The 13,113-nt window shown below is 41.4% G+C and overlaps 1 protein-coding gene across 3 annotated transcripts in view; it reads right to left on the minus strand.

The window, feature by feature from the left end:
- Positions 1–303: 303 nt before the first annotated feature.
- Positions 304–13,113, minus strand: part of RPIA (ribose 5-phosphate isomerase A) — a 32,971-nt gene continuing 20,161 nt past the window's right edge. For all 3 annotated transcript variants that reach the window (XM_015591249.2, XM_015591250.2, XM_006914239.3), the window contains 4 exons: positions 12,295–12,363; positions 11,456–11,597; positions 5,245–5,344; positions 304–1,233 (listed from right to left, as the gene is read on the minus strand). In XM_015591249.2, the coding sequence (XP_015446735.1) occupies positions 1,136–1,233; positions 5,245–5,344; positions 11,456–11,597; positions 12,295–12,363 (409 nt within the window). In that variant the 3' untranslated portion in view covers positions 304–1,135. The remainder of the gene's footprint in view (positions 1,234–5,244; positions 5,345–11,455; positions 11,598–12,294; positions 12,364–13,113) is intronic.

The raw sequence follows: 13,113 nt of genomic DNA on the forward strand, positions 1-13,113 counted from the left end.
ACTGTTTGTCAGCTTCCATGAGTAAAGAGTTGACTGATAAAAAACTTGGGAGCAGTTTGTGACTTTTGTTCAGCTGTGTTATTCTCCAGTAACAAAGAAAACTAATGTTCTGTTTGACAAATTCTATGGAATGAAACTAATGTCAAGCTCTCTCAGAAATAAAGGAAATATTTATCTATTCCTTGGCTCAAGATTTCTTGAGTATATTCCACCCCTTATCAGAGATCCAATGTAAACTGAGTGAGCAAAATTGATTTTTGTTGTACCACAAAATTGCTATGAATTCTAAAGGAAAGACAAGAGTAAAAATGGCACCATACTGTTTTATTTCAACCCTCAAACAATATAAAGAGGTAACAACTTCTGATGTTGAACCATGCAAGTAATAATAAAAGAACAGTAAAATATTAACAACAAAAAGACAATCATTTAAAAGTGTTTCGCATTTCACAGCAGTGCTCTGGCAGTGTGGGCAAGTCCTTCTGACCAACTGGTTCCAGCCCCAGGGGTCTGAAGGAACTCCCTGATCTTAGCAAAAGAACCACCACAATCTCCCTAATAGTTTGCACTCCGAGTCGCTATACACCACACTGGTACATTCACCAGACTTGTAAACCTCATCTTAAAATATGTAACCAGGTACTATGTGTGATTACAATGAAAACTAAAAATAGACAGACAGTGGCAGAAAAGTAAACTCTGATGTTTCCGGTAAGGCATCAGGGAATCGCTGCCAGCTGGGCTCTTCATTTTACTAGTTTAAAGAAAAGTTTTCATTTATATTATTCAGCAAACTCAATATTCAGAAGCTTAACCAGCAGGCTCAAGTTAAAAGTTTAAAAGACAGTTCCCTTCTCTCTTTTTTTTTTTTTTTGGTAAATGTTTCATATAAAACATGAAATCAATTTCTACTTTATTAAAAAACTGAGTATTTTTAATAGTAAAAATATATGTTTATATTTCTTCTTAAAAAAAGACATTTAATAACATATTTCAGAAGACTGAATTTAACTCCCCAACCCCCCACCCGGCCAGCTGTCCACCTGGCACAGACACATTAAGGCAAAGGCTCCTGGAGAGGCATGTCCATCTCGGCTGAGGCTGGGGACTCAAGGCGAACACTTCACTCCTGCGGTCAGCAGAAAGGCTTCTCCCTCACGTTCACTGAGCCATCCTGCATCCCAAAGTAGACTCTCTCAGCCATATTGATGAATAGGCCTGTGTCCACCACACCTGCAGGACAAAGGACGGAAGGAAGCATTAAGTTTCAGCTTCCTCTAGCAAGAAAAGAATCAAGGATCACAGGGTCAGTAGAAGCAACTACCATTAGCAACACTGGACAAATGAATAGAGATTCTGATTATTTTTATTTCTTCTTACAAGCCATCTGTCCCTTGCCATCTTGGCTTTCTTTTTAAAGGCCCATCATGTGCCAAACTTTTTCCTTTCTCAAGGCCTTTGCTCATGCTATTCCTTTTGTCTGGATTACTCATTTGAGAGCTTCAAGGGGTTCTTCTCTGTCCTTCAGATATTAGATGACAAGTCATCTTTTCGGAAAGGTCATTACTCTAAGTAACCCCTAGTCCCAGTTATTCTCAATCATACTGTCAGCTTTAGAAGTTTTCCCCAAAGAGCCCAAAAAAATATTTGCAATGTGTATACCCAACAAAGGGCTCACATCAAAATATATAAACTACTCTCTAAATCAATAAGACAGAAGACCTAGTAGAAAAATGGACAAAAGACTTAGAGGTACTTTGCAAAAGAGGCTATCCAAAATTACCAATAAACATAAAAAACGGTGTTTAAACTAGTCAAAAGGGAATGCCAATTAAAACTACAAGACACCACTATATGCTCACTAGAAAGAATATAATGAAATCTGACGAGGATGAAAAGACACTCCCACATGTAGACAGCGGGAGTAAACTGGCAAAGCCGCTTTGGAAATGTTTGTTAATACCTCTCTGACACCAAACACACTCACACCTAATGATCCAACAATGCTGCTCCAGGCATACAAACAACTGTCAGGTAGATGTATGGTCATCAAGAGTCATGTACAAGAATGTGCACAGCAGTACTTTTCCTAATAGCTAAAAACTGGAAACACCCAAACACCCATCAACAGTAGAATTCACATACAAACTTTTTTCCACACACATAAATAAGATGGAATATTATTCAGCAATGAGAATTAACTACAACTGCAAACAACCTTTTCTGAAAATATTTACATATCCAGTTAACCCTTTACCAACTCAGGGGTTATGGGTACAGACCTCCCTCGCAGTCGAAAACCAGCGAATAACAGCCGGCCCTCTGCAAACGCAGATTCCCAGCTGCAGAGCAAAACAGGCTTGGATCGCACAGGCCAAGTGAAAAATCTGCACATAAGATGGACCGGCGCAGTTCAAACCCCAAGTTGTTCAAGAGTCAACCACGTATACACATACTACAATGAGAGAGTAACTGCTGAACTATTAGAGAAAAAGTCCGATGGACTCAGTGTGTAGGAAAAGTGGCACCTGCACCTGCTGCTGGCAGACAGGCAAAGTGCTACAATCCACAGTGAGCGATTTAACACCATCTAGCAACATCGGACACACTTATCTCTTCTGACCTAGGAACTGCCTTCTAGCAAAGGACAGGAAACAAATATCCACTAGTGGGGAGCTGGTTAAATAAAGTATGCGATGGCCATAAAATGGAATGCCATGCTGTTATTTTTAAAAGAACGAGGAAGCTCTTTCATGAACCATTATGGAATAATCTCCACGACAGGAAAAACGAAGAAGCAAAATGTATATCTAGTATGTTGTCACTTGTTAAAGGGGTGGGGAGGAGACATTTGATTTGTTTATGAAAGACCAACTCAAAAAGCACACATAATTTTGGTAACCTTTGCTGCCTCCAGACAAATTTGGAGGGGTGGAAGGAAGAGACTTGTCACTGTTTACTCTTGTAATATTAAACTATGTAAATTCAAAAGGAGAAATAAAATTAAAACTTCCAAAGACAGCCCCCAATACATAAATAAAATCATCTATTAGCAATGAAAAGCCATCAGGTAGGGAAAAATCTGCTGAAGCACAAAGGTCCCTGGCACCAAAGAGCCGATATGACTAGAGCCCCCCAGAGATAAGCCTAGCAGCCACTCAAGACCCATCCGCTTCAAAAAGTCTGCAACACACAGCAACAGCTTCTACCTGGTCAGATAGAAAGTCAAACCAGGTTCAAAGAAGGTTGCACGGAAAGGGCAGAGATGAATGGCAGCAGTCTAGGGTCTGATCTGAGAGCAACCTCTCCTCAGGTCACTGAGATGGAGGGAGTGACTGATCCTCCTGACCCCCACCCTCATCCCCAAAATAGTGGGAAGGGAAGGGGTGGCTTAATGTGAACATGGGGGAAAGAATCCCAGTAGCTCTGGGCCTTCCACAGAGCCTGTCTGCTCTGGGTGCAACCCAATGGAACATCCAAGGGAGTGCACCTGTTCAGCTGTCCCCTAAGTGATATGGGACAGGCAGGGCAACAGGGACAGATAGGGAAACTTGCCCTGCTTCTCCTCCCTTGATCTTGGTCCAGCAGCAAGTATTACAATGGGCCGAACCAGGAAGAGAAACAAGAAAACAAATCTCACTGATGCTCCTGGTGGCACTGTACTAAATGATTGAAAATCTAGACTCTCTTTTTTTTTCATTTTCTTCATTTTAAGTTCTTAATAAACCTCTGAACTTCTCTACGATGTAATTTGTACTTACTGCAATGGAGAGCAAAGTATGAAAGAAATTTTCTCATGAAGGACATCTCAGGGTCTCAATAAACCAAGAAAGGTCTGAGCAGCAGCAACAGAGCTACCTAGTGGGCACTGCAAGAAATCCACCTACGGACGAACAGTGCCACCACTGCGTTTGTGTGCATTATCGTTAGGGCAAATCCTCCTATTATATCAACAGTGACCTCTTTGTCTTCTCTTCCTCCTGCCTTCTTGGCTCTTTAGTTCTTCTACTAAAAAGATAACACGAAGTGAGAGAATAAGCATAATTCAACTCATCTTCGATTTAAGAAATCTGGTAAAAGATTGTCAGTGGAAGACTAAAATAGCAAACTAAAGTAAGGTTGGAAGAATTAGCTCTTTATTAACTTAGAATCTAACATATTTAATTAATGGTGAAGATAGTATCCTTTCTTTCGTTGAATAAATCCAACAAACACTCCCTTGTGTGCTGGGTTCCACTTTAACTTAATCCTCCCAACAATCCTATGAGGTAGGTACTAAGAATTAGTCTCTTTTACAGAAGAAGACACTGAGGCACAGAGATACGAACTGCACGAAAGTCACACTGATAGAGCATAGCTGGGTTAGGACCTGTACTCAGGCAGTCTGCTCCAGGATCCACTCTTAGCCACTACAATCTGCTACACTGACCATATCTGCCTCATTAGCCAGCTCTGGCCCAAGAATATTCCATGTCATGAAATAGTCCCAATTAGAATCTTAGTCTCTCGATATCATAACACTGATATTTCTCACCTCTCTCTCCTTCTTTTAATCCCCTTGTTTGAGCCCAATATCTCCTCCAGCATGGAATCTTAACTGACCTCTACACTGCCCGCCGAGGTCCCTGGTACAAAAGCAGCATTAGAGACTCTCCGCTGCGCCACGTGTTCATGTCACACAACCCCTCTTAGACCTGGCTCTCGAAGGAGGAAGGACTAAGAGTTCAGGGTCGGGAGGTGACCTAGGGCTCCCACCTCAGTGCTGCCACAAATCCCCGGGCAAATCCTTCAACCTTCCTCAATCTGTGTCCTCTCGATAACTATGTACACTCAAACTGGGGACTCAAATGAAACATGTGTAAACACTTAGTGCAATGTCTAGATTATACTATGCCGAGGACCAGATCACAAGCCACCTCTCCTCCATGGAATTCCCCACAAAGCAGCAACTTTTGTGCACTCTAGACTCTTGGTATTATTCTAGCAGAATCTGGCACATTCTATCTTACTTGTAGGCATGGCTTCCACACAGCCAGGCACAACAGCCCCGATTTGCCACAACTCTCCCTAAGGACAGAGTCCACATTCTCCAGATGGGAGTGCTCCTGTAACGCGTGGCACGATATCTTGCTTGTGGTCTGTATCTTAAGAATGCAGGTGAACTGAGTCATTCTATCCTACTGCTTAAGAAGGGTCCTGGAAGGGACGGCCTTATGCAGAGAGGGTGAACGCCACTCACGTTACCTGGGATCATCTTGATGGTTGTGTTCACTTCACTCCACTTGTGCACCCGGTCAAACTTCCAGTCCAGGATAAAATTTCCATTATCTGTTACCACGGGACCCTAGAAGATAATTTTCGATATTTACTGAGGATGTAGATACAGGTAGGTAGAGAGGGGCAAGGAAGTGGAGGTGAATAACCAAAGACAGGTATCCTAATCAACTTGTTCCAACCAATACTCCCGCCCCATGCTTTCTAGAAGGCAGTGGTATAAGCAGTAATGAGCAAGAGCTTCAGAGTCAGAATTTGAGTCTTGATGCTACACAAGTATAAATTCTCAGAGGAGCCATTAACTTCTGTGAGCCTCAGATTCCTCGACTGCAAAAATGGATACTCATGCATACTGCATAAGGCAGCTTACGTATAAACTATATGAGTAAGCATTTACCACAGCGAGTGTTCACAGTGAGAGCTTAACAATTTTTAGCTATTTTTAGACTGAAAAACTACAGCAACAGAACAGGCTACCAACGTGGCACAATATTCTCACAGCTTCACGTTAAGTATCATCAATAATATAAGACAATGCTATTTCACCCATCGGTCAGGCCGTCCCATCAAAAAGACAGGAAGCTGAAAAGGGTTCTGAGGACAAGAAGGCAGGGGGTAGTTTTAATTAATCAAGAATTCCTCAACAGCTTTGGGCGCTAGGAAGTACTGAGGACCACAAATGCTGACAGAACGCTACAGTCAAAGGCAAAGAAACTAGGAATGCCCGCAACCTGGAGAAGGGGCAGGAGCTCGGTTAAGAGCTCCATGCTGAAGATGCTGAGGCTCTTGTCTGGAGTAACCCCAGCCATGACAGAGAACCTCCAACGACCTCCCAGCGTCAGAGCTCTGCACAGCCACCATGATGAGGACAGCAATTTAAAAAGTCACGAAACACCAGGAAGAAAACACATCAATATAAAAATATACCAAGGAAGAGTTAAAAATAATTTTTATTTTCTATATCTCTCAAGCTTTTTATATAGTTATGCCTGTAACTATGGTTACTTATTATTTGTTATTTTTGACAAATAGGATGGGAATCATATCAAAATACCATCTTCCTGCTCAAGACATAACATGTAATAGTTCTCTAGTGACTATCACATCATGTATGAATTCTTTGACATTTTAAAACCCTCATTAATCCTAAGAACTGTGAAAAACTTGGTATTTTATTCTACTTGCAAGCTAACAACTTAACCTGCCACAGTTCATGGGTACTGGCAGAAGATACAAGACACCTGGATCTGAGACACAGCCCTTAGAGCAGCATCAGTAGCAAGAGTATCAGCATTTGCATCACTTCCCCAAGACCCAGGTCCTTTAGCTGGCATGGTGTTGGCCCGGTGATACCTGCATGCCGTGTATGGCATAACATGAGAGGAATGTCCAACTTATGGAATTTGAATATAAGGACTAGTAAGCCTGTCTGAACTTTGCATAAGAAGTAGACATCTTTATTACACGTAGAAGTAAACTTTCCCTTTGCTCTGGGAGGATGTACTACACCTTTCAAGGTTGTTCACTTTATAAACCTCCTTGAATAGTTAAAACAAAAACAGTGTCTCTGCTTGTAAGAAATGTAAGGGATTCATAGAGAATTATTTCTCAACAATTTTAAGACCCTCTATAACAGGGGTCCCCAATCCCTGAGCCATGGACCAGTAGGGGTCCGTGGCCCGTTAGAAACAGGGCCACACAGCAGGAAGTGAGCGGCAGTCTAGCAAGCAAAGCTTCATCTGTATTTCCAGCTGCTCCCAACGCTAGCATCACTGCCTCAGCTCCACCTCAGATCGTTAGGCATTAAATTCCCATAGGAGCGCGAACCCTGCTGTGAACTGCGCTCGTGAGGGATCTAGGTTGAGCGTTCCTTATGAGAATCTAATGCTTGATGATCTGAGGTGGATCTGAGGTGGATGCTAGCATTGAGAGTGGCTGCAAATACAGATTAACATTAGCAGAGAGGTCTGACTGCACAGAGACCATAAAAAATCAGTTGCTTGCAGACTCATATCAAAACCCTATCAGTGAGTGGCAAGTGACAATTAAGCTGCATCTGGTGGCAGGCTTTATGTCAGAATCCGATACTTAATTTAGTCTGCGCATGGCCCACCCATTATTTTATTTAGCACTTCCATTCTCACCTCTTCCTCGCACTGCACACTTGTCTCAGTCACAGTTTTGGCAAGCCCACAAGCTAACAGTAGCCAAACTGTGAAAAACAAATATCACTGGAGAACTTCTTTGGAAAGGGGGAAAGACCCAATGATGAGACAGTGGAAGACTAAGACTGTCAACAACAAAAAAAGCTGTATTTAAAGAAAATATCAAGAGTCCAACTTAAATTACAGATTCATTGCAACAGGTGATTCACATTCTCCAAGCCCACTTTGTATAATATGTGGTGACCGGCTATGCAACAAAGCCATGAAACCTTCAAAATTGCTTCACCACATGGAGACCAAGCATTCGGCATTAAAAGACAAGGCTTTGGTAATTTTTCAAAAGAAAAAAATCATGAACACAAAGAACAGGAGTCATTACTGAAGGCAATCACTTCATCAAATGTGTCTAACTGCAATAGATGCGGTTAGTAGCTAACCGCATTATTAAAGCTAAGAAGCCCTTTACTATTGGTGAAGAGTTGATCCTGCCTGCTGCTAAAGACATTTGCTGTGAACTTTTAGGGGAGGAAGCAGTTCAAAAATTGGCATGTGTTCCTTTTTTGACTAGCACCATAACTAGACACACCGATGAAATAGCACAAGATATTGAGGCACAACTGTTAGAGAGGATTCATGAGTCACCGTGGTATGCAATCCAGGTTGACAAGTCTACAGATGTTGACAACAAGGCAACAATGCTTGTCTTTGTGCGACCTATTTTTCAGGAGGATGTGCAAGAGGACATGTTATATGCACTTTTGTTGCCAACCAACACCACTGCTACAGAACTATCCAAGTCTTTGAATGATTACATATCATGAAAACTGAATTGGTCATTTTGTGTCAGTATATGCACAGACGGAGCGGCTGCCATGACTGGACAGCTTTCCAGTTTCACTACTCGGGTCAAAGAGGTTGCTTCTGACATGAGTCTATGCACTGTGTCATCCACAGAGAAATGCTGGCTAGCTGAAAATGTCACCTGAACTTAACATTTTGCAGGATGTGATTAAAATTATCAACATTAAAGTACATGCCCTTAACTCATGTCTGTTCACTCAGCTCTGTAAGAGCTGCATGCATGCATGCATGCAGAGCACACACGTCTTCTCTTAGACATTGAAGTGAGATGGTTTCTAAAGGTAGATCACTGGCCAGAGTTTTTGAGTTACAAGAGTCGCTCCAGAGATTTTTTTTTTCCAAAAACAGTCACCACTGGCAGCACATTTCAGTGACATCAAATGGGATAACTTGCTTACTTGTATGATATACTCAACCTGCTCAACCAACTCAATCGATCACTTCAGGGAGAATGACAACTGTGTTCAAGTCGGCAGATAAAGTGGCTTCATTAAAAGCCAAACTGGAATTATGAGGGTGACAAGTGAACACTGGGATTTTTGACATGTTTCAAATATTAGCAGAGATTTTGAAAGAGACTAAGCCAGGACCTTCTTTCTCCCAGCTAGTACACAATCACCTATCTCAGCTTTTGAAAGAGTTTGAGCATTACTTCCCAACCACAGAAGACCCCAAAATGGGAAGGAATGGATCCGCGCGACCCATTTGTGAATAAGCCAGGTGAATCGACTTCCAACCACAGAAGACCCCAAACTGGGAAGGAATGGATCCGTGCGACCCATTTGTGAATAAGCCAGGTGAATCCGTTCTATAAGAGAATCAGCTGCTCGAGACTGCGAATGACGGTGGAATTAAAAGTATGACAACTTCAAATCTCCATCATTCTGGATTAAAATCAAGGCGGAATATCCTGAGACTGCCACAGAAGCACTAGAAAGCCTGCTTCCATTTCCAACATCCTATCTTTACGAAGCAGGGTATTCTGCAGTGACAGCAACCAAAACGAGATTACGGAGTAGACTGAGCATAAGCAATGCACTTTGGGTGCCCCTGTCTCCCATCACCCCCATATGGGATCGTCTAGTTGCAGAAAAACAAGCTCAGGGCTCCCACTGATTCTGCATTATGGTGAGTATAATTATTTCATTATATATTATAATGTAATAATAGAAATAAAATTCACAATAAATGTAATTGTGAGCTGTATAATTATTTCATTATATATTACAGTGTAATAATAATAAAGTGCACAATATAATGCACTTGAATCATCCCAAAACCCTACTCCTTGCCTGCATCTGTGGAAAGATTATCTTCCATTAAACCGGTTGGTCCCTGGTGCCAAAAAGGTTGGGGACCATTGCTCTGTAACTTTATTTTTTCTAAATATGCATTTTCTTTTTATTTTCCAAAAAGTGTCCCTTTTGGCTCAGTTTCCCTCTCTAGAAAACACCCTGCCTTTCCTCTGCTTATCGGTAAACTACTAAAATGGACAAGTCCAAACAGAGCTCCCCTTCTGTGTGTCAGGAACTATATAGAATCTCAGATTTTCCATACTTGCAGGGTAACATGTTAGCTTGTTACTGTACCATGGATGCCAGGGAAAGACGTGAGACTTCTGGGTCAGTGACAAAGGACTTTATTACTCACAGCAAAAGCAATAGTCAGAGCTTCTTGTTTGTTTTTGTTGGTTCCCATGCTCCCCACATACCATAGAAATAGGCTTGCCAAATTTAGTAAATAAAAAATACAGGATGGTCAGTTTAATTTTAATTTTAGTTAGACTCACTGCTTTTCTACACTGAGAGGAAGTAAGACTGTTCTGTGGGAAGAGATGAAGAGGCGTTACTTCATCTCTCAATGTTACTCACTGAAGGAAAGAAAAAACTGGAAAATGGACCAGGTAGAGTGATCAGGGCCTTGCATCCTCTGCCTGCTCAGCAAGAACCCTCAGGGCCCATGGTGGAGTGTCTCCTCCAATATTCTGAAGCCTACATTTAAACCAGCCTTAATTCTCATCTAAAAGATGTGCTTGTGTATAGAAATATAACTTTTGATATTTGTTATCTTTAGCGTTTGTCTTTTGAGTTGCTCTGTAATCTTAGTGAGGCCAGAGAATATGTCCTACTTTTTATTTTTCTTAATCGTTCACAGCATCTTTTATAATGTCCATATATAGATGCTACTTAACAAGGTCTTTTCAGATAATTGATGCCTTTTAGGATGAATAGCTTTTTAGCTTTTACATTTTTAGGGATAATAGTAAACAAAGAATAAATTCTTTGGAAAGTATTTAATTTGAACACATTAAGAAACTATTTTTAGGCAGGAGCAAGTTTCTTGATCTATGCTCTATAATAACTAACACATTTCTCTTTTTGGTCTCTTATGTTCCTAATTACCTCATATATTCTTATGTTATCCTTTCACATATACTGGTATGTGAGCAAGCCTGCAAATGAGTAAGCCTGCTCACATTTAAGGCTGGATAACTTTTTTTTTCAATTAGAGCTGACATTCAATATTATTTTACATAGTTTTTAGATTATTAATTTTGCTTTATTTATGGGTAAGGAAAGTTCTCTGTAACCCACTTTAGAAGCTAAAGAGGAATATTTGGATTAAGTATCTGGAGTATATTCCTGAGGAGGTATTCACCTCCCCCAAGAAATTCTACTTCTTGTCACATTTAACCACAGAATTAGAGAAGAGGAGGAAAAAAGAAAATTATACCATGAAATCTGAAAACTTTCTGTCTCAGGGAACTTCCCAAAGCCCAAGTTTAGCAGATGTTAACCAGGGTGATCCAGGTTTCAGGTACAAAGGTCAGATCTCCTGAGGAGTGTCAGACTCCCAAGGGACAAAAGAATCATTCCCCCATTTGTACAGAGGATGTGCACAACATTCAGTATAGTCTTATATATATGAGTTTGAATACAGAAATAGTCAAAAAAGCCAGCACTCTAAAAATAAATAAAATGATTTAAAATAAATAAACACAAGTCGACTGCCTAGTCTAGGCACAAAGGACCTGACTGAAGCAGAAAGAACACCACAATGAGAAACTGTGGGCACCAGAGAACGTTTAGGACCACAAATATTAACACAATACTGAGAGCCTGGAATGCCTTCCAGAAACGTCCCTGGCCACTTACCGCCTTGTTGACAGCCATTCGAAGTTCGATCATGCCTCCAAACTTCCGAGTCACAGCTCTGCTCACTGGGACGTAAGCCATCGGGATGACCTCGATGGGGATTCCCTTGTGCCACTGATCCCCAAGGTTCTTTGAATCTTTCCTGGAAAGAATGAGTCAAAAAATACGATAAATGTATATAAACTCAGCAGTACAGATAAACAACAAATTATATGGTGAAAGGGCAAGGGAAGTGAGCAGGGATAAGTATATAGAGGCTTTAAATGTAGTGACTATGTTCTACTATTTAAGAAAAGGGTATTCAAAGTAAATTGATTAGGTTTGTGGCTATACAGGTGTTTATTACTAATGTTCCTCCTATAGCTATATTTCACAAGCAAATACCTTTTTTTTTTCTTTTTTAATTAACGTGCTCAGCACAAGAGCCTTCTACCAGATTCCTTGAAGGAGAATCTGAAAGCCCGGTCAAAGACTGTTCAAAAGTCACATGTGACCCAGGGGAAGCAGTACATGCTGAGTCACTCACTGCCCATGGGCAGGTCTTGCCCAGCCACCTGTGAGGTTCCCTGTGAGGATCAAATGACTGATATATGAGGATGTGCTCTGTAAACAAGGAAGATAAGCTGTTTCCTTCTCATTCCAATGAACACATAAAACAGTGATATCTACCTTCAGCACGAAAGCAGAACAAATCCTCCTAGACACTGCTCTAAGTCCTAGCCATGAGTCTCAGAAAGTCAGTCCCTCCATTTCTCTATTTCCTCCTCTGTAAAATGGGGACGAAGCCTGGGGTCTGATCTACTACTTTGGTGGGCAGTTCAGAACACTGAAAATTATACCTGAAATCAGCGATTACAATGAAGTGACTTGCATAGCCAGCCACAATCTTCTCCTGCGTTAGGCAGCCTCTGAAAATGAACACAGAGGTAAGACAAAAACTCGATTTGGGAACCAAGGCCAGACACAGGAAGCCCAAATCCACTTAACTCTGGCGCTTACCCAACCCCATCATGCTGTGCAATGAAGTGAATTATGTCCCACCAAAACTCTAAGGTTGAAGCTCTAACCCCTGATATGACTGTATTTGGAGATGGGGCCCCTAAGGAAGGAATTATGGTTAAATGAGGTCATAAGGGTGAGGCCTGATCTGATAGGATTAAAATCTTGGATAAGAGCCATGGGAGAGCCTGCTTACTCTCTCTCCATCAAGAGGACAAAGTGAAAAGGCAGCTGTCTGCAAGCCAAGAGCCTCTGGAACTGTGAGAAACTTCTGCTGTTGAAGCCACCCAGTCTCTGGTGTTTTGCTATGGCAGCCCAATCCATGTTGCTTCTAGTAAATGGATTGTGGAAACATTAGCCTGTGTCTGGGAGAAACCTAGAAACCAGACAATGGCTCCAGTTAGGCCAGGCGGAATGCCATCTAAGATACATCTATGGAGAAGCTCTGTGCTGAAGAAGTCACCTACACATGGCATAACTCAGGGGCCTACAACTGGAGAAGGATAAGCTTCAAACAACATGGCCTACTGGCTATTTGACAGTCAGAGTGATGAAGCAGAAAGAGCACATTGAGCTTTTAAACAAATTCTGTGTCATTTCATCGTCTGCTTGATTTTAAGAACCAGCAGAACAGGATTTTATCTTCTTCACCTCACCTT

Source organism: Pteropus alecto, unplaced genomic scaffold (genome assembly GCF_000325575.1).
Source record: "Pteropus alecto unplaced genomic scaffold, ASM32557v1 scaffold55, whole genome shotgun sequence".
Lineage (NCBI taxonomy): Eukaryota > Metazoa > Chordata > Mammalia > Chiroptera > Pteropodidae > Pteropus > Pteropus alecto.